The sequence below is a fragment of the Orcinus orca genome, chromosome 21 (assembly GCF_937001465.1).
Source record: "Orcinus orca chromosome 21, mOrcOrc1.1, whole genome shotgun sequence".
Classification (NCBI taxonomy): Eukaryota; Metazoa; Chordata; class Mammalia; order Artiodactyla; family Delphinidae; genus Orcinus; species Orcinus orca.
In genome coordinates, this window is record NC_064579.1 from 11345495 (window position 1) to 11366868 (window position 21374).

Consider the following 21374-nt stretch of genomic DNA (forward strand, 5'->3'; position numbering starts at 1 on the left):
TAAGTATTTACTTAAATTTAAGTAAGTACTTACTTGGTACTCCAAGTTCTATTAATAAGCCACTATCATTAAGTTGAGAATATAAAACGTTAACTCATTTGCTGATTATATGTACCCATATATATGTAAGCAATACGTACATTATATTTGCATTTAATTTCATCTAAAAACTAAGATAAATCTAGGTATATTAGTTATCAAGCATAATATAGTTGTCATGAAAACTATTTTATTAAATCAATTTTACCTGTAAATGAGAATCTACAAAGAAATCTTCAATTTTGGGATCGCTGAATGGCTGATTCCAGGAAGTTAGTTTTAGTGAATTTCTGTGACTCTCATCTTCCTGTGAAAAATCACAAGAATGTTTTCCATCAACCTTTAAAATTTGGGGGGAATACGAAATAGTTACTACATGCACTATTTCCTTAGGAAAAAAACAAACTATGCCTAAAAAAGCAAAGCTTAAGAAAATTCATATTATTCTGAGGTACTCAATTTTAACAATGATTATAATAATATTACCCCCCCAGCATTTTTCCTGAGTATCTTAAAGTAGTTTATAAAAATGTTGTATGTTTTAATTTATAATGAAACTCAGTGGCAGGGCATGAGACCTCTCTCTCTCTCTCTCTGTCTGTCTCTCTCAGGCAGTCAAGAAAAATAAGATGGAAAAAAGTGACATATGAGGAGAGGGTTCTGGGAAGATGGTGGCAGCAGCAGCATAGTTTTTTAATCTCTCTGAATCCCAGCATTAAAACAGATAGAATTAGGGAGCAAAACCAAAAATTCATCATCTACATTTACAGAGAAACTAAGTTTATTAAAGGTATCCTCAGGAAACCGAAACTACAAGCATGTGAGGAAAAACCACCAACAGCCCTAAGACCTGCATGGTACAGCATCTGTGTGGGAGAAAGCAGAGGCAGGCAGTGAGGTGCCTGAGAACAGGAGAACCAAACAGCCCACAGGTATACACTGGAAAGGTTTCTTTGAGAACAGCATCTGAAAAGTGGGAGTGCCTTTGCCCAACCCAACAGCAGGCGATGGAAAAGGGTCCACAGCAGTGTCTTAAGTGACTAGAGCAGCTGGCACCTATGAACTTCCAGGTGAAGGCCTGACACTGAGAACTGCTGGGGTTAAATCAAAATCAAGCAGGACGGGTATAATAGAGGCAAAGGGAAGAGAAAGCCCAAGTAAAAGTAGCAGAACGGGGTATGTCATAAACCAAGTTTCCCTATTTTGAATGCTACACAAAAACAACAGGAGAGCTCTGGGAACTTGGAAAAACTATCCTGAGGCATGCCGTCTTTTGAAAGTGCAGGAAAACTAATGTCACACAAAAAGGAGCAACAGGAAGTTATGAGGTCAAATCTGACACCGACTTGCTAAGATATAGAAAACTGTAACCTCCTAAAATGAGCTGAAAAACATTAAGGAAATAATTCAAAACAAACATCATAAATTAAAATCAGAAAAATTCAAAAGTGAGGGGAAAAGCTCTGGAAAGAATTAGAAATAAAAGAAAAAATTATACAAGTGAATATTAAACTATAAAGAACATAGCAATAAATACAACAGATTGTGTCCAAACAGAAATAGAAGGTGAAAAAGAAGAAAAGTTTAATTTAAAGAGAAATGAAAAGCCAAAAAGAATTCATGAGAAGTGACAGATATTGTAGCTCAGTAAAGAAAGAAGATCCAACATATAGAGAGCAGAAATCCGTTAAGAAGAACTACAAAGCAATGGGACAAAAATACTGAAAAGTAAAATTTTAAAAAACTTCCTGAAATAAACAAAAAATTTTAAATCTACAATTTAAGAAAACTTTCCAGAAATAAAAAAAAACTACACATTTAAAGAATCCACTGTGTACCTTCGTATATTGAATCAGAACTACCATTATCAAGACATAATCTTCCTCCAGTAAACACAGGCATGACTGAGCTTCTATCTTAACCTCAGTCACAATAGATGTAAACCTAACAATGCATCAACTAATAAGAAGAATTTGTTTTGACATTATTTTTTATTAGAAACCTCATAATCATAAGATGAAATAGACTAAGGGATACAATCCAGGTCAGTAGAGAAGATGAAGGTTAACACATGAAGGATCCTGAAACCAGGCCTCCAACAGACTCTACAGTGTTCAGAGTAGCTTTCTATACTGCAAGGCAGACGAAAGAAAAACACTTTGGCTGGCTCACTCACCCCTTAATCTACTTCCTAGCCCCCATATTCTTGTTCCCCTAAATGGGGAAAAAGAAAAGGCTGAATCCGGTAGGCTTAATTTCCACCCACCCCCCACAAAATACCCCCACTCTTTTTTCAGAATATGATGTTATTTCAATAGGAGGAAAGCAATAATATTAATGGGTGGTTATAACAGTATTTCACTATAAATGTGCTTCAATATTCAGGAAAAATAACAAGTTACACCTTTTCCTATTGACATATACAGCTGGGAAAAAAATAAGGTCTTAGGCACCTGGTATAGATTTCAGAAATAAAAGGCTGGGAATAGCAGCCAAATTTCACTACCACCTGCCCAACGTGTACCTCCTTTAATGCCCTTTTTTTTTTAACATCTTTATTGAAGTATAATTGCTTTACAGTGGTGTGTTAGTAATGCCCTTCTTAGAGCTAATTCAATTGCCAAAATAATGTAAAGAATTCCAGTTAATAAAATTTCATTAGGTTATCTAGTACATGACTATATACAAATCTAACCGAAGGACAGAATTTTAAAAGATCAGTTCCTCTTACTCTTTAAGCTATTGAGAAAAGGAGTTTAACTGTTGGAAATCCTATAAAGATTACTTAGAACTGAAATAAAGTCCCTAATTCTCTAATATAAATAGTAGCAACCACCTGCCACCATGCTGAATTTATCATCTAGGAACTAAAGTAATTTTTGAGTTAATTATAGTTTTCACAAACTTTTATCATGGAACTTTAGACCTGGAAGATATTAAAGGTCAAATTTTCAAGTCTTTGCAATCATTTAGTAGAGTCACAATGTCAAAGAATAGTTATTCTCTGATGACTATTTATTTATCTCATATAACACACAGAGCAATAATATTCAAAGCATTTGATTTTAATAAAATATACCGTGTAAAAATAATACTAAACTCATGGTCTTTCTCTGATCATGTGCACTGGGATATGGCCAGGACCATGAGCAACAATTATCCTTGTACCTGAGAGATTCACTATAACAGGAACAGAGCCTGAGGAGTAACAGAATGATAGACAAATTCCAATATCTGGGGAGGTATATATCATAGAATTTGGTCTTATTTTCATTAACCACATAAACTACCATATGCTTACAGCCAATATTAAATAGGTATCTATGAAAGAAAGAGAATTTCCAGACTATATAGTCAATATAAGGTAGAGGTAAAATTTAAGCTGACATTCCCATACAATAAGCTAAATAGATGGACTACATTCCTCTTTTCCCGCTGTTTAAAAAATCTCTTTTCTCAGATCGGATTTATGAAAAGCAACGGAAATACAGCACCGAGATTTTCTAAAAAGTAACCTTCTATCAGAATTTATAACAGTTCAAAAAATACAGCATTCTGGTATTAAGATATGCAAATTGAGCGATCTGACACTACATGAAAATTCTACATATAATTAACACCTTGGTATTAGTGCCCACTTCTTCCTTCTTTCTCTTAGAATTTGAACAGCTCTCTTCAGAGTTGGGGAAACATCTCTTTTTGCTGGAATCACATGAAGATTGGCATAGCATCCTGTTTTCGCAGCCTTTTTCCAGGATCTCAGTTGCCATGTAGATAAGGTAGGTGTCAATGTTTTCAGGAACATACATTCTAATTAGTTTAATTTTATTTGTATCTGTAAAGGATGAAAAAAAAAAGATTTAAAAATAAATTACACAGAACACTGCAGAAAACCTATGAGCTGGAAATAGTGACATGTTTTGTAGAAAGGAAGGAGGAAGGTGGCCAAAGAAAATGTTCCTCTTTCAAATGCCTATCCCCTTACAGAACAGAAATGGAGTAAAACATGTCCCCTCACTCCTGCACCCCTGCTTCCAAGACCCAGAGTCAGGTCAGGCTATCGACTCTGCTTAACTTTTGTTTCAAACCGTCTTTTGAGGGCTGCCCTGAGAATCAAAACCACCATCCACAGAAATTCCAAATATCAATTATAAGTTAATTTTTTGAAAATAATTTAGCCTTAAAATAGAAGCTAATCATACTTGTAAATAAGATGCTAATAAAAAGGATTCTTTCAATGGCTATCGAAGCATAACAAAACACGTCAACTATTTAAAATGCCTATTATTTAAATAAGTTTTCTGGGAAAGATATTTTATTTTCAGATCTTATTTGCCCTAACTTTCCACACAAGTAAGTGCTGAAAATATCTATTGGAGAGTGAAATAATGAGCACTGCCTGCATTTTTTCAGTGCTTAGAAGAGATCATATTACCCCTGCTTTTGTGGCAGGTCCCTTGGAAGCCACCCTTAATTTTCTAGTTACATGCACATAAATAATGAAAGAACAAAATTATTAAAAATACTTTCCAGGTACCTCATTAAATACTTTGCTTCATTTATTATTAAGCATAGTTAGAAGCTCAACTCCATAAAAAAAGCAGCTTAAAGTCATGTAAACATGGAAGAAGCTAAAAGAATAAAAAGGTACAGAATTCCTTAAAATATTGTTACAAGGACAAAACCTACTTAGCAAATAAGATAGCATGAAAATAATAGATATAATTTCTCAATTCACAAATACTCTATTTTTAAGATTAAGATTATGCCATAATAAAATATAGAAAATTCTCAATTCAAGATTGTGCAAAATTTAAATGCCAACAAACTTGTTCATTAAAACACCAAATTACGTGATATGGCTACAGTTAAGTAAAAGGTGAAATATCATATCTGAATCATTAGTATGGCATAGGTATCTTCATTTCTTATTATAATTTATAACTCAACAATGTTTCCTCCAATAAGAGAACAAATAGTTTTTTATTAAGGAAAAATACAAATTCAAAAATACAATTTCACATCAATAAATGATATATTACAGACTATAACCATACAATCAAAACAAATAAAGTTTAGAGCTCTTATCTAAACTTTATTAAAGATACTTTATTAAAGATACTTATCTTTCTCAATTTTGGCTTTGGAAGTAAATTACAATATATTTTTTCGTATTATTTGTACAACCTATATACAGTGTATTGACAGAAAGATGAAATAAGTGTTTAATAAGTATAATTTAAATTCCATTGTTCTCTGGAATTTCAATTTAATATTTAACTGAATGAAAATTTATTTGCTATACTCAGTGTATAATAGTAAAGACAATAGGGAAAAGGGAAAAAAAGTGCACAAACTCAGAGAATACTGCATACTATCAAACAGCTCATCAAAGATATATCTTTCTCTAAATCCTGAGAGACAATACATACATAAAGGAAAAAATAATTCTAGGGTATTAAAATCAAGAAGGCATCTGAGTCTTTGACTTTCTCTAAAATACTATTTCATTCTGCATTGGAGAAAGAGAGGTTTTATACAATCCCAATTCTAACCCTGCAATTAATTACTGTTGTCCTTCCTCTTCCTTAATTTCTAGCAAAATGGTTGCTGAAGTTAGAAAGACTGGTGAATGACCAGGAGAGCTGGCTGGCTTCCTCACAAGATGACTCACAGCTAAGTGACCCTGGATATTTTATCGCAGTACAGGATTTGGCCCTCACGTTTTCAGATTTACAAACCTACTTTAACCTTAATAGAGCCACATTAACCAAGCTCACAAAATGCCAATTCATTAATTTCCAATTATGAATTCACAACTATCATATAGATAAGTACCCAGATTAGCAAGACTAGAGCATATTTTCCCTATAGACAGACCTACACGGGAAATCAAATCATAACCAGAAAGCTGTGATACAGAAGCAGAATTAGTTGTTAAGGTATCTCCCTCAAATAAGATCTTGACATAAGCTATCAACAGGCCCTGAAAACACTTGGAAGTCTCATTGACCAGGATTAGAAATTGCATATTTCTTTCCTTTAAATAGTTGGCAGTACAACTTTAACATGGTACAGTAAAAAGAGAAACTTCGGTTTCCTGGAACTAACTTAGAGGACCACTGCCCAAACTTGCCTCTGTCTCTCTCCTTGCCTCCAAGGTTGAGCAATGGAAGGAGAGATGGAGGTATCCTTCAGTCAAGTCTTGCTCAAGCCTAGAACAAATGCTGCCTTCGAAGGTGACTTAAATACCTTTGTTCTGATCAGTTAAGTATAGTATTAATTGTGATCTGTTTTCCCTTACTTCTAAATCTGGGGGGAGAACTGTATACTCGTTTCTGAGTGGGAAAGAATTTGAGGTAATAAGTTTAACTATTTGCACTGCAGCTTTGGAGATAAGGCTTTTTGTACGTCCACTGCTCTGTCCCAACAGTCAAAAAAAACATCAGATTTACTGAATTATAACACACCTAGTTTACATTTGTACATTAGGGTGCGAAAGTCCTTCTAATCCACCTCATCTTTACTTTTGTAAAAAAGGGATCATAACTTTAAAATAGGCATATTTTTAAATTTTCTGCAAGGCAAACAAAGGGGCTTGATCTCCTTGAGCACAGTTGAGGTTCTGTAGCAAAGTGACAGGAGAAAACCCTTCTACAAGGGGCCCAAGAGAAGTCAGTCCATCCCTTCAATGCCACAGTGCCTGACACTATTGACTGTATTGATGAGAAAGGCTACTTAGGTAAAACCAGTGACAGGGAATCAGAAAAAAACTAAGTCAGTGAGCTATGGGGAATGAATGTGTTTTTTTCAAGTGATGAAGTAGAAATTAGAAAAGGATGAAAGAGCACTGTTTGGGGGATGGGTGTGGAAGTTGTAACCTGAAGCTGAAAAAAAAAGCCAGAATTTCTCAGACTCAGACTTCTCTCTGAGTGATAATGGGAAGAAAGGTTGTTTTTCTAAAACAATAAAAAGCATTACAAAAGTAAAGTTTTCATAGTAGCATAAAGGGTTAATGCGATCAGAGTGAAAAATATTAGTGGATTGCTTGTTTACTTCATCTGGGTTCAATGACTCAAGTCATTAAGGCTGCAGACCAAGGTCATGGTTATCACCTGAGTTGATGGGAGGGTTTCGGATAACATCAGCAATAATCTTCTGAATCTCTGGAGTCAGACCTGCTCGCTCCATATCGAGTGGGTAGCCAGCTTGCACCGCTTGGGACAAGTGCATGCCAACTGCTGCGAGAGGCAGAATCCTGTTCTCAGCTACACTCTTCTAGAGAAATAGCAGCAAAACAACCAGTGAGTTTTTTTTAAGTTTCCACTGTACTGTATAGAAATACAAGGTTCAAAACCTTCAGGTAGTAAATGTTCACTGAGAAATAAACAGTGGACTAAACCTTCATTTAAATTTCTCATTTTAACTAATTCTTTAAAATGACTCACATGCTAGAACTCCACAGTTGCTACTTTTTATACTTATTATATTGAATAAAGCAAAATCACCCAGGTTTAGCTAAGAAATCAATCCTCATCCCTCTGTAATTATTCACCTTAAAAACCTATTAGTGACAGAGAGTAGTCATTCTACGTAAGTCTAATAGCTGCCACAACCTTTTAAAAATACAGTAAACTGAAACCCAATAATGTATATACTTGAAATAACACACGGTACTTCAGTTACATGAATTTCCAGGAAGACAAATCATAAAATGCTTAGCAATAACATAAGGCTCCAAATGTACTCTAGAAAAGGTTCTCAAGAAGAGTTTAAAAAGTGCTTTAAATTGGCTCTATTCATAAAATAATAATAACCACAATTTACAAGTGGCTGTCATCATTTGCCTAGCATTGAATTTAACATGAATTGTGCTAAATTAAGGACACTGTTACATATTTATGTAGCTTTTAAACAAATGTAGCTCCAAATCCATTTAAGATGTCTGTTAGATAAAACATTCTTTTAAACATTCAGAAAGTTTAGTCACTCAGCTCAAAATTATTTCATGACACTCTTTTTTAACACACCTTGAAAGTCTGAATTTGGACTGTATTTGTATGAATGCTGATATTTTCACAAAATAGAGCATTTAAAGCAATATTTTCATCCTTCAAAGGAAGGTTTTAAGTTACTTTCACTAAATGTCTACACTTTTTCTACTAGAAGATGTGTACCATGTGTGCATAATGTCAGGGTTATTTGATACCAGGCATCGTATTACCTAATTGTATTATTCCTCCTGATTAATTAGTCCTTAGGCATGTTTAATTTTGTGGGTAACTGGCAAGACCCCCTCAGACTCCTAGGATGTACAGATAATTACACCACAATATTTCACAATAATATACAACCAAATAATAGCAAAAGACACAAATGAAGATATACCACTCCTCACATTTTTAACCATGAATATGTAATATAATACATGAAACTTCATATCCTGGCTAAGTATGAGAATACAATTTATTTTAAAAATTTGGAGGCTATTCCATATTTTCTTAGTAATTATATACAGTTATACCATACATATTTGGTCAAATTGTGTTTATACAAGCATGTTTTACATGTACATGTAAGTTACTGTTTAAATAAGAGAATGAACTTAAAATTCCTATTTATCATGTAATATGTTTCAAAAATAGTTCAATGGAATTATTTGGTTCTTTGTGTAATGGCTTTTGTACTTTTAATTAAGGAGTTTGGCTATGTAAGTAGAACATATATTAAGTGACTACAATAAGCTATGGACTGTTTATTCTTATTTATATTGGATATTAACCAGAATAGAAAGTGTGTAACACAGCCTAGTGGATGGAGACACAGAACAGGAAAAGCAGGCCCTGGACCATACAGCCTAATCTAAACCAATTTAACATCAGAGAGGACAGGAATGCAAATTAGTGAAACTTAGCTGGAAGCCTCATTCTGTCCCTATTCCACTAAGATATCCTCTTCATTTTGTATATTTAAAAACTCTCAACAGCCTTAAGGACTTATGCCAAAACAATGAAGAAACATTAAGCATGGCCATTTTTCACAGTAATCAGATTTTTTTCAAAGAGCATCAAGCAGACATGGTTAAAAAAAAAAACAGAACATTACACTAGAGGAGATAGAGTGAAAAGCAAGTTTGTTATTTTTTTTTAACTTATTTCTAGCTTCTTCGACATCCTTCAGAGATATTCTATGCACTTTTGTATACATACCCAAGGATATGTGAATATATAAGCATGCAAATACATATACATACACATTTATGTATGTTTTTCACAGTGCTATGCATCTTCCTTTTTTTACTTAACAATGTATCTTGGAGATTATCTCTTATCAGTACATACAGTAATCGTTTTTTAACTATTAATCCCATTAAAAAAAATGGAGTCTTAAAATATGGCTGCTCCAATATCCCTAAGCTATAAATGCGTTTATCAGTACCTCTGATTCAACCTCTATAAGATAATCATGGTCAAACTATACTTGCTGTTTTTACTTAATTAACAGAAAAGGGCTTAGCAGAAAAAGCAAATGACATTCTGTTCTAAAATTAATTATAAAATGAAACCACATAAAATATTCTAGGATTAGAAGAAATGTATCCCAAGTCTCAACTTTGATATTGAAAAGCTGATAAAACACGTTTAGATAAACTTAAAAATTCCCTCTAACTTGAAAGTAACACTTACCAAACACATTTTCTTTTCTTGGAATAAAGAATATGTGATGGCTGCAGACTGTGAAAGTGAGCTTGCTTTATTTTTCACCACCAGACTTTTCTTCTGTTCTTCTTGTGGTTTTGTACTTGAAAAGAGGTCTGTCTACAAAATTTTAAATGTAGCACAAATGATCAAAAATAATATCAATATAATGATTGATAGAATATCAACATGATCATTAGCTATTAGCGAAAAAAATAACATAAATAAAACCTCTAAGGAACAGCTCCAAATTCCCTTTTTATGAGGAGCTCAAAAAGTTTTTTTTATTTTTTACATATTGATTTTAAAAGGTAAAATAAGGCTAGAGGGAATAAGTTTTGAATAAAATATTTGTAATTACAAACATGGTTGTAAAACTAGAAATTCCTAGTCTTCCCTTTAAGCCAATAAGAGGGACTAAAAATGAACTATAATGTGGACCACTCTGCCTCTAAATTAGTCCCCTAATCCCCCAGAAGTGAATAGTGAATGAATGAATGAAGCTTTAATTTCTATCTACATTTGAAAGTAAAATAATTTCTTAGTCTAAAATACAGTACTTATTCAGATTTAAAAACGAAACCTCTCAACAAAATAAACCGACATAAGCAGGTTTGACAACTATTACTTCAGAATCATCTTAAAAATTAGGTAACTAGTGGTTATCAGTGGGGAGAGAGGTGGAGGAAGGGGCAAGATAGGGGAAGGGAGTTAAGAGGTACAAACTACTGGGTATAAAACAAATAAGTTACAAGGATGTAATGTACAGCACAGGGCATATAGCCAATATTTTATAATAACTTTAGAGTATAATATATAAAAATATTGAATCACTATGTTGTACATCTGAAACTAATATAATATTGTAAGTCAACTATACTTCAATTTAAAAAAATAGGTAATTAACATGTTTTTATAACTGATTTACTACAGAAACTATCTGATTCATTTTCTAAGTGTCCAGCATAGAAATGAAAAATGCTGCTTTTGAAGGGTGTTTTGTAATTGTCAAAAAAAGTTTATTCTCTCAGAGCTCCTGCAAACCATAGTATTTTACCTGAAGACTATTTATTTGACAGAAATGTTTGATGACTTCCAACAGAGGTGCCAACATTCTGGCTTTGCCTTCAGAAACACCATCGATCCTTTTCACATTTTCAACTGTAGTAGGTCTGTCGTTTAAAAAAATTAAAGTCAAGAAACCACTGAAACGTTACCACTCCAGCAACACAGCTAATAGATATTTAGCTTCAATACTGACACTCAATAAACATGGATTTTTTTCCAGCAACCAAAAACAGTGTATAAAACAAGTAATTGTGTTTTATGATTCTTAGAGGACAACTAAGAGGCTAAGAAACTCAGAAGAAAATCTTTCATTATTTACAAAGTTTTTACCTGTAACAATAAACTAGCTAACTAACTACTTCAGGCTTTTAATAGTTCTTATTGTATCCAATATGAAGAGAATGTCTGATGTCTTCTTTCTAAAAATCTGCCAATCTAATGATTACTCCTTTTCCTTTAAATATCTTCACTGAATATTAAAATGTGGTCTTTGGATATTTATTTTTAATGAAATAATTATTATAAGGTATATGCACTATGTAACATTATTAGAAAATTCTTCTCTAAAGTAACATCTCTTGAATGAAATTTAGCAACAGAAACAATTTTTGAAAAGGAAGTATACAAGATGAGTACAATCACCAAGCAACAATTCTTTGGAAATAATTTCTTCGAAATATTTATTGACCACCTAGTGATTATTAGGCATTGTGCTAGGTACTTTGGAAAACACAAAAAGATGAGGAATATAACATCTTCATCACAGAGTTTAAAATCTAGAAGACACATATACATGAATACCAATAATAACAAAAAAATAAAGCATTATGTAATAAGTGCCATAGAATCATCTTTTAAATTTACATTTAAAAGTCCTTTATGAATTCCACAGAGGAATCACTTTGCTGATAAGAACATGGAAGGCTTCATGGAGCAAATAACAATAAAGCCAGATCTTAAAGGATTTCCTAATAGGAGTTTTGGGAAATCAAGGAAACTACAAGTCAGAAGCAACATTGTAAATAAGTATATCGAAGTTGAAAAGGAGACAAACAAATGGTAAACCATCTAGGTAAGATTAAGCATTAAAATTCTGTGACTCAGATGGAAAAGAAGGTTTAAGTCCATAAATGGAAGGCCTTGAATTGTGGGCTAAATAAGTTAAGACAGTGGGAAACTAGTTAAGCAGAAGTACAACATGATAAAGATTAATTTGGTATTCATATATCAGAGGTATTTGGTATTCATATATCATATTCATATATCAGAGAGAGAGGCTGAAGAAAGAAAGAGTAACTAGTTAGAGGCTTTTGCAACAGTAAAAGGATAATGGTCTGAACTACCATGGTGTCACTAAAAAAAGAAAAGCATAGACAGACACAGAAGAAACACTGAAATGAAAAAGTCTAAAAACTATATAATAAGAGAAAGATGGGAATATATGTTAGAAGAGTAACAGTAACATCAGAGGTATTAAACAGGCGTGACTAGGAACATGATAGTATGACTAACAAAAATAAGGAATTCAGAAGGAAGAGTTTTGGCATTTGCATGAAATGCATGTACGGAGGGTTGGTGGGTAGTGAGTTAGATTTTATATACACTGGATCTGATTGCTGAAAACAGTTGGTTTCATGTGGGACTAAAGCTCAGTGAAGAAACAGACCATTGGCAGCAACATGGGAGATTTAGGAACCACCTCTTGGATGTGACTGCTGGAGCCATAGTCATATTATCGCTAAATGATGTATTTTACAAATCTATTATGTTAGAAGAAAATAAGTTAGAAATATGCAAATAGTTTACCTCATTTGGGCCATATCCACCAGTATCTTATTTGTTGCCAGAATAGCTGGAGGAACATTCATTTTATTGGCATGTTTCTGCCTAGCTTCCACCAATTTGCCATATAATGTAGTCTGAACGAAAAGCAAAGAAACAACATTTGTTTAAATGTACTTAGAAAAATCCAGCCCTTTATTTTTAGAGCTTCAGATATTACATTTCCCCCTTAGGATGAAAAATGAACTGTATCTTAGACTCTTAGCTAAAGAACAATTTTTTAAATACTGGCAAGAGAATTTTAAGCATGCATAGACTCATAACTATCTTCTCAAAAACGAACTGCCGTTTTACAAAAGCCATACCTGAGTCTCCTGCTCTTTGGCTGAAATAACAGGTTCTGAGGACTTGTAATATTTTCCTGGTGATGGCACCATGATGCTAAAACATTTAAAAGAAAAGAAATAATAAAAGCTTTTCTTTCTCCAAGTTCACTTTTTATTTTGCCCCCAGAATGAGAATATCTTTCCAAATCAATATTAACATTTATTTGTCACAATACCAGTAAGGCAACTATTACTTAAATGACAGCCTAGATTTTAAACATTTTGTATCAAATACATTCATTATAGAGGTAAAGTTAAAACTATGATTTGAGTCAATCACAAAATTGGTGCAATTAAGAACAGCATTTGCCTCCTCCTCCTCAATCAAATACTTTGAAAGAAAATACTCCTTATCTATACCAAAGTAAAATTTTTTCTAACCAAGAATGATACAATCTATAATTCTTCTCGTGATAGCACTATTTTTTGGCTGTTGAAGAACATTAGCATGGAATTAATCAAATTATTCACATTTTTCTTCAGAATCAAACTAAAAAAAAATAAGCCAAAAGGAGTAATTTTGCCTTTGATGCCTCGAAAGAAGAATTTAAAACACCCAATTAGTAATTAACATGGTATGAAAGGCGCAAGACAGCAAACTAGATAGAAAACCAGGTTTTACAAGAGGCAACTTCACGGATAAATTAATTATAAAGAGGAAAAGTTACAAAAATGAAATTGTATAGAATAGCCTATGTAAAAGGTGTCAAATTTAAATAAATTTCTGCTTTTGGGGGGGAAAGAGAAGAACATGTTTGATATTTAAGAAATGTTTATAAATTTCCCTGTTTCAAGAATTAAAAATTTACAGTGTAAAGTAAGACTTCATTTTTACAATTATCAGATTTTATCACTAGAATAAAGAGATTTGAACATGAGGAAAGAAAACTCCAGTTCAAAGAATTAGTCATAGCAGGTGACTCAAGACAACTATAAATTTGTTTTAAATAATAAGATATTTACCTTTATCTTAGTATTTATGGAAATCTTTATACTAATGGACTATTTGCAAATTGGTATGTTAAATTATTTCACAAAAAATTTTATTATCATATATACTGGCAAAATTCTGTGTAACATATCCCTGAAGCAGAAAAATATGTGGAAAATGTTTGCTAGAAAATGTTTTGCCTATGAATGCTATTACAAGTGCACAGAAGAAAAGTACAAAATATATAATAAGGGACTTCCTGGTGGTGCAGTGGTTAAGAATCTGCCTGCCAATGCAGGGGACACGGGTTCGAGCCCTGGTTCGGGAAGATCCCACATGCTGCGAAGCAACTAAGCCCCTGCGCCACAACTACTGAGCCTGTGCTCTAGAGCCCGTGAGCCACAACTACTGAGCCCACGTGCCACAACTACTGAAGCCCACTCGCCTAGAGCCCGTGCTCTGCAACAAGAGAAGCCACCGCAATGAGAAGCCCATGCACCGCAATGAAGGGTAGCCCCCGCTCGCCGCAACTAGAGAAAGCCCATGTGCAGCAATGAAGACCCAATGCAGCCAAAAATAAATAAGAATAAATAAATTTATTTTAATAAAAAGGAATCTCAGTAAGTCTGGAATAAATTATGATAGAAAAATCATGAAAATCTTTAAACAAACCCCAAAATATATAATGAATATCATTGAAGAGATAAGTGGAAATCTTGTAACCATGAATCAAGAAAAGACTGCTATACATGATTAAAGAAAGAGAATAAGAACAAATAGTTCTTAGAAATTAAAAATTTGATATCTAAAATTAAAATGTCAACAGATGGGAGGGGATATAAAGTCAAGGAACTCTCCAAGAGAGTAAACAAATAAAAACAGATTGAAAATAGGAGAAAATAAAAATTAATAATAGCTTACTCAGCCATTAAAAACAACGAAATAATGCCATTTGCAGCAACATGGATGGACCTGGAAATTTTCACACTAAGTGAAGTAAGTCAGACAGAGAAAGACCAATAGCATTATGATATCGCTTATAAGTGGAATCTAAAAAAAAAAAAAGTGATACAAATGAACTTGTTTACAAAACAGAAACAGACTCACAGACTTAGAGAATGAATTTATGGTTACCAGGGAGGAAGGGTTGGGGATAGGGGTAGATTCAGAATTTGGGACTGACATGTACACACTGCTATATTTTAAAAAGATAACCAACGAGGACCTACTATAAAAAAAAATTAGTAATTGGAACACTAAACAAGTAAAGAAAATAAAAAAGAGAATTATTAACATCAAGGAAAATTAAGAGTGGTGACCATAATAACACAGATTGCCTTAGTGTTATATAATATTTGAGTAGATACAATAATGTAAAAACAAATTATTAATTTGACCAAAAACTGAAATATAATTTTGTTCTAAGGAAGGCGGGGGTGACATTGATGGAGAAGAAATGAAGGGAAGGGGATACGGGAGACAAGCCCTAATTTACCATTATAGGATATCAACAGAAAATTTCTAAAACTGGTAAGTCAAAAAAATAGTAATCTAAGCATGTCACTTAGAAATACGGAGGCAACCTCATACCTGTCAGAATGGCTACCATCAAAGAGTCTACAAATAACAAATGCTGGAGAGGGTGTGGAGAAAAGGGAACCCTCCTACACTGTTGGTGGGAATATAAATTGAGGCAACCACCATGGACAACAGTATGGAGGTTCCTCAAAACACTAAAAATAGAGCTACCATACGATCCAGCAATCCACTCCTAGGTACACAGCCAGAAAAAACAAAAACACTAATACAAAAAGATACATGCACCTCAATGTTCACTATTTACAACAGTCAAGATACGGAAGCAACCCAAATGCCCATCAACAGACAAATGGATAAAAAAGATATGGTGTAGATACATACAATGGAATATTACTCAGCCATAAAAAAGAATGAAATTCTGCTATTTACAACAACATGGATGGACCTAGAGAATATTATGCGTAGTGAAATAAGTCAGGAAGAGAAAGGCAAATACTGTATGATATCACTTGTATGTGGAATCTAAAAAATAATACAAATGACTGTATATGCAAAACTCACAGGTTTTGCACCAAAGGGAAGAGGGAAGAGGGGAGGGGCTAATTAGGGGTATGGGATTGAAAGATACAAACTACTATATATAAAATATATAAGCAACAAGGGTGTATTTTATAGTACAAGGAATTGCAGCCATTATCTTGTAATAACTTTTAACGGAGTATAATCTGTAAGAATACTGAATCACCTGAAACTATATTGTAAATCAACTATACTTCAATTTTAAAAAAAAGGAAAGATGAGGTATTATCAACAATAGCCCTCTTTCTTAGCCTTTTCTCCACTTTTTTTCAGCCTTTCAAGGAGAAATGTACAATAAATATTAATAAAATATATGCTGAAAAGGTGTTTGTTTTTTTGGCCGCACTGCACAGCAGGTGGGATCTTAGCTCCCCCAGACCAGGGATCGAACCCACGCCTGCTGCATTGGAAGCGCAGAGTCTTAACCACTGGACTGCCAGGGAAGTCCCAAAAAGGTGTTTTTAAAAAAAGAAATGTGGAGGCCAATACCATAGAAACTGGTCAGAAGATCTGAGGGTGATTGCTTCTATAGAACACAACAAAATGGGTTTGAGAAGGGTGTGAACTGGTGTGCTTTGTTATATGCCTTTAAGTCTCAACTGACTTTTAAAAACATTCACATGTATTATTTTGATGAAAATTCAAATGAAATTTAAAATAATAGTTATGGATATGTAAGCATCCTTTTCACTTCTGTACACTAAGCCCATATATTAAAATTAACTTCTGGACCACTCGACAGTTGTCTCAAACTTAGTATGTCTATCACTAAACTAATTTAACCTCATCCCCTAAACATGCAGCCCTTCAAACCTGTCTTCCTCTTACATAGCCCAGTGAAGGAAATGGCAGCACTCACCCACCATCAAAGACAAAAACCCAAGCTTCACAGTCAAGTTCTCCATCTTCCTTAACCTGCCTATCTTTTCAATCACCGAGTCCTAGCAATTCCATCTCCTAATACAAATCTCTCTCTCCCCACCCACTGCCACTTCCCTTGACTAATCTACCATAGCCTCTTGCAAACAACACAACAACAGCCTCCCTATTTGTGTCTCTACAACTATGATCCCCCTGCAGTCCATTCCCTCCACAGACAGTCATCTACCACGGGTCGGCATGCTAGGGATGCACAGGCCAAACCTGTCTGTTCTGGTAAGGCTTGTAGTTAAGAATGGCTGCTTCTACATTTTTTAATAGTTAAAAAAATCAAGAGGAAAACATTTTGTGGCATGTGAAAATTATATGAAAATTATATGAAAATTATATGAAAATCAAATTTCAGTGTCCCTAAATAAAGTTTTATTGGAACACAGCCATACTCATTCATTTACATATCATCCATGGCTGCTTTGAGGCCACAACGGCAAAGCTGTGTAGTTGAGACGGAGACCACATGGCCCTCAAAGCCTAAATTATTTCCTATCTGATCCTTCATGTTTGTCAACCCCTGTTCTCAACCATAAATTTGATCATGTCACTGTTCTGCCTAAAACCTTTCCTTAGTGCCCAACTGCTTTTATGATCAAATCGAGTGCTTGAAAGGAACTGGATATTTGAGACCCTGTTCAACTCTCCAGTCTTAAATTTTCCCACTCCCTTGCTTCCCTCTATCAGGGAATTGCTAGCAAACTGCTGAACCCCTCAATCATGTCATACCCTCTCTTGCTTTCAGGTTTTAGTACGTGGACCATTCCTCTGCTTAGAAAACATCCCTTCACTTCACCCAACTGCTACTTAAGCCTCAAGTGTCACTTCCAAAGTGTTTCCAAAGTGTTACACCCTGGATTGTAATTTTCTGTTCCCTTACGTGTATATCCCACTAGAATATAAACTCTGGGAGGGCCAGTGACTACGTCTCTATTATTCCAGTGCCTAGAATAGTACATGGCACAAAGAAGATGCCACAGGGAATGTTTAAATGAAGAAATGCTTCAGCATATTGAACAGGTATATTGTTTTGCACACTCCTTAAGCCTTTTGTTTACATTAAACACAGTATATATATCCAAACAAAAAGAAATTATTTGGGGTGGAAGACTGGTATTATGGTAAAGTTTCTATCAGATCCAAAGTAGTATTACCTATCTAAGTGAGCAAACCGTTAAAGAACAAACCATTTTCTTTCACCTGCTATGTATGTAAGTGTAGTCCACTTAATCTGTGCATATGTCCTAACAAGTTCTTTAAGTTCTCCATTTTCAGACCTTCTGTAATTCTGTACATTCTCTACACTTTTAAGTCAGAAAGTCATTAAGCTTGAAAGCACAATAGATGCATTACCTTTATTCTCTACCAACCCCAATATCTACCATTTTATGTTCCCATAAGATCTTTTTTTTTAAATGGAGTGGGAAGATATATATTTCATACAAATATTATATAATAATAGTGTTTAGATGCTAGAGGTTGACAAATATTGTTCTGAAAGTCAGCTCTCTTGTTAGATGGATGCTCCTAACAAGTTAGTTAACTTCTTAACCTTTAGTCTCTTCAACTGTAAAATGGGGATAAATAATAGTAGCTAACTCATAGGTTACTGTAAGAATTAAATGAGATATTACTTATAAAATGCTTAGCATTTAGCACAGAGTCTGGCAAATAATAATGTCCAGAAGTGTCAGCTATTAAATTAATATTAAAACTATCATTTTATAAGTCTGCTTTAATAATTATAATACTAGAGGCTTATGTTTTAACTTCCTTCTGCCAATGAAATAGCCCAACATCTGACAGACCTTTCTCTCTAGGAAAGAATGAGAAAAAGTGCAAATAAAGTGAGCATAGAAAATAAAAATGTGAATTCTGTACCTTTTTTCAGGAATGTTACTCCCAGAAGAAATTTTATCACGTGCTTTGTAAGAATACATCTTATACAAGCTGGGCTGCTTTTAAACATATAAAGGTCCATTCAAAAAGAAAAAAGAGAGAAGTTTCAAAAAACTTTTTAAAATGAAGAAAATAAGATATAAAATATTACAATGATTTTTCCTTTTACTAACCAACTCATCAAATAAATCATCTGAAAATAAGCTCATGAATTATCAACTTCTAGGGCTCTAAAGGCAGTTAGAAATGCAATGTAATATCCCATTCCTCCCAAATCTATAGAGAATATATGATCAAAAGAATTCTTAGAGACATAGCAAGAGCCAAAGTCACAAAAATGATTCAATTACATTGTGTATACTTTAATAAAGCAGAGAAAGTTCACCAGAAAATTTAATTCAGCACATTTATCCATCACCCCATCACCCTAGTATCCTCATTAGTGGAAGTCAGCCTGTGGATAAGTATTTAATCTGTAATTACCTAAGATCCAAAACAAAGCAAGAAAAGGTGTGTATGTGTATGTGTCTATGTAATTGTAATGAGAACATTTAGGAATCAGGCTTATTTTTCCATCAACTAAAAGTATTATAATATCCAAAAAAAGATATTATAAGAAGTGTTATAATATCCAAGCCAAATTAGTTATAAAAGAGGCTTAAAAGAAAAAAAATAAACATTACTTTCTCAGATACTTCTGTTCTATTAACCCCAGAAATCATATATTGCATATTTTATTCTGTTCATATCATTTCTCTTTCCACATTTTATATCTTGTTATATATGGCATTTTCCTCTTTGAGTGGAAATAAAACAAAAATTTTAAACAGGAGTTGCATCAATAAAGAATGAAATAATAAGAACCATCTCTTTAATAAAAACAAACCTCTGAAGTTAATTCAATTGGTACTTGATTAGAGGAATGTTGCTCAGTGCCGGAAGATACAGCTTTAGAACTGAAAAATAATAAAATTAAATTATCTCAAATGTTAAAATGTAATTTTCTAATACATGAATCATCACACCTCCACTCTTAGAAAGGCAGATAAGGTTATATTACTCTTTTAGAACTGATGCTTTTTTAAATTGATTTTTCCCCTCCAAAGAGCTTAAGCTCTTCAAAGTCTAGATTTAAAACTCTTTAAAGTTTTTTAAGTTTAAAAGTAAAACTGATAATCTAAAGTACAACATAATGGTTATAGTCAATAATACTGTATTATAAACTTCAAAGTTGCTCAGAGACTAGATCTTATTTGTTCTCTACACAAAAAAGAAGTGCTATTCAAGTGATGTGATAAAAGTGTTATCTAACACAATTGCCATAATCACAATGCAATATATAAATGTATCAAACCAACACTTGTACACTTCAAACTTACACAATGTTAAATGTCAATTATATTTCAATTTAAAAAAAAATTGAAAAATGATCGATAACATGTAAAGGTACTAAAAAGTAGGCAACATGTGTATTCCCTCCCTGTCCTCTATACATAAGAAGGAAATATGGTATATAGATTCTTCAACATTTACCTTAATGTTGCTTCTTTATTTTATTTATTTATTTATTTTAATTGAAGCATAGTCGATTTACAATATTGTATTAGTTTCAGGTGTACAGCAAAGTTACTTGGTTATACATATACGTATCTATATTCTTTTTTTTCCTGATTCTTTTCCAGTATAGTTTATTACAAGATACTGAATATAGTTCCCTGTGCTATACACTTCTTTAATCAACAGGAGCAGCTTTCTAAGTACTATAGTCATCTACTTCCTATTCACCAAGACAGTGTTCTATGATTTATCATTCTCCCTACTGACTCCCACACCAAATTGACTCAAAGAGGTATGCAAAAATGATTATCTTTACTCATTTTACTTTGTGTGGTACCTGTAAATTGGTACAAAATGAATCATTTAAATAACAGAAAACCCAGAAGTTAAAAAAAAACTGAAAAATGAACCTTGGTAGAAAAAACTCCTTTGGACACAATTCTTCATTAGCTTGAAGGATAAGGCTCTGAGGAGATTCTGTTTTGGCTTTAGCAAGCCAATTTCTACCCTATTGAACACAAGAAGAATCGTTTAATGCACAGTGAGAAAATTCAATCAAACAGGCAGACTTCTACATTGTTTACCTTTTCTGTAAGGATGCAAATCTTTACAAATTTGCTTTGCCCAGGAACTTCTACCAAGAATCCCTCAGTTATGAGCTGATGGGAAAAAACCTTCCACCAATTCTCTGTGTGATCCTTGCCAGTGCCAAAGAAATTGTGACTGCGATATTTATCTTCAAGACGCTGGGAATTCTGAAATTAGGCATAAAATCAATTTCTTAAAATGTTTATTTAATTAAACAGGAGATGTAAAACACGAAATCGTCTACTGATTCTTTGGCTTTAACACAAAATTTCAGCTTTAAAAACCTACGGAATTTTTATACCCCTCCTGCTTGCTCTGATTACTTAAGTCACAAATAAATACACTCAAAATAGTGTTCCTTTTCTGTTTTAAATAATG

The 21374-nt window shown here is 33.4% G+C and overlaps 1 protein-coding gene across 7 annotated transcripts in view; it reads right to left on the reverse strand.

Moving 5' to 3' along the window:
* WRN (WRN RecQ like helicase) overlaps positions 1-21374 on the reverse strand; it is a 137425-nt gene that overhangs the window by 12385 nt on the left and 103666 nt on the right. For 4 of the 7 annotated variants that reach the window (XM_049704222.1, XM_033400587.2, XM_049704226.1 and 1 more), the window contains 11 exons: positions 20993-21163; positions 20819-20916; positions 19738-19807; positions 18834-18910; positions 12953-13028; positions 12612-12724; positions 10795-10909; positions 9726-9857; positions 7155-7317; positions 3660-3874; positions 248-379 (listed from right to left, as the gene is read on the reverse strand). In XM_049704222.1, the coding sequence (XP_049560179.1) occupies positions 248-379; positions 3660-3874; positions 7155-7317; positions 9726-9857; positions 10795-10909; positions 12612-12724; positions 12953-13028; positions 18834-18910; positions 19738-19807; positions 20819-20916; positions 20993-21163 (1362 nt within the window). Of the gene's footprint in view, positions 1-247; positions 380-3659; positions 3875-7154; positions 7318-9725; positions 9858-10794; positions 10910-12611; positions 12725-12952; positions 13029-18833; positions 18911-19737; positions 19808-20818; positions 20917-20992; positions 21164-21374 lie in introns of those variants that run through there. The other 3 variants (XM_049704224.1, XM_049704223.1, XM_049704225.1) reach the window with 3 other exon arrangements.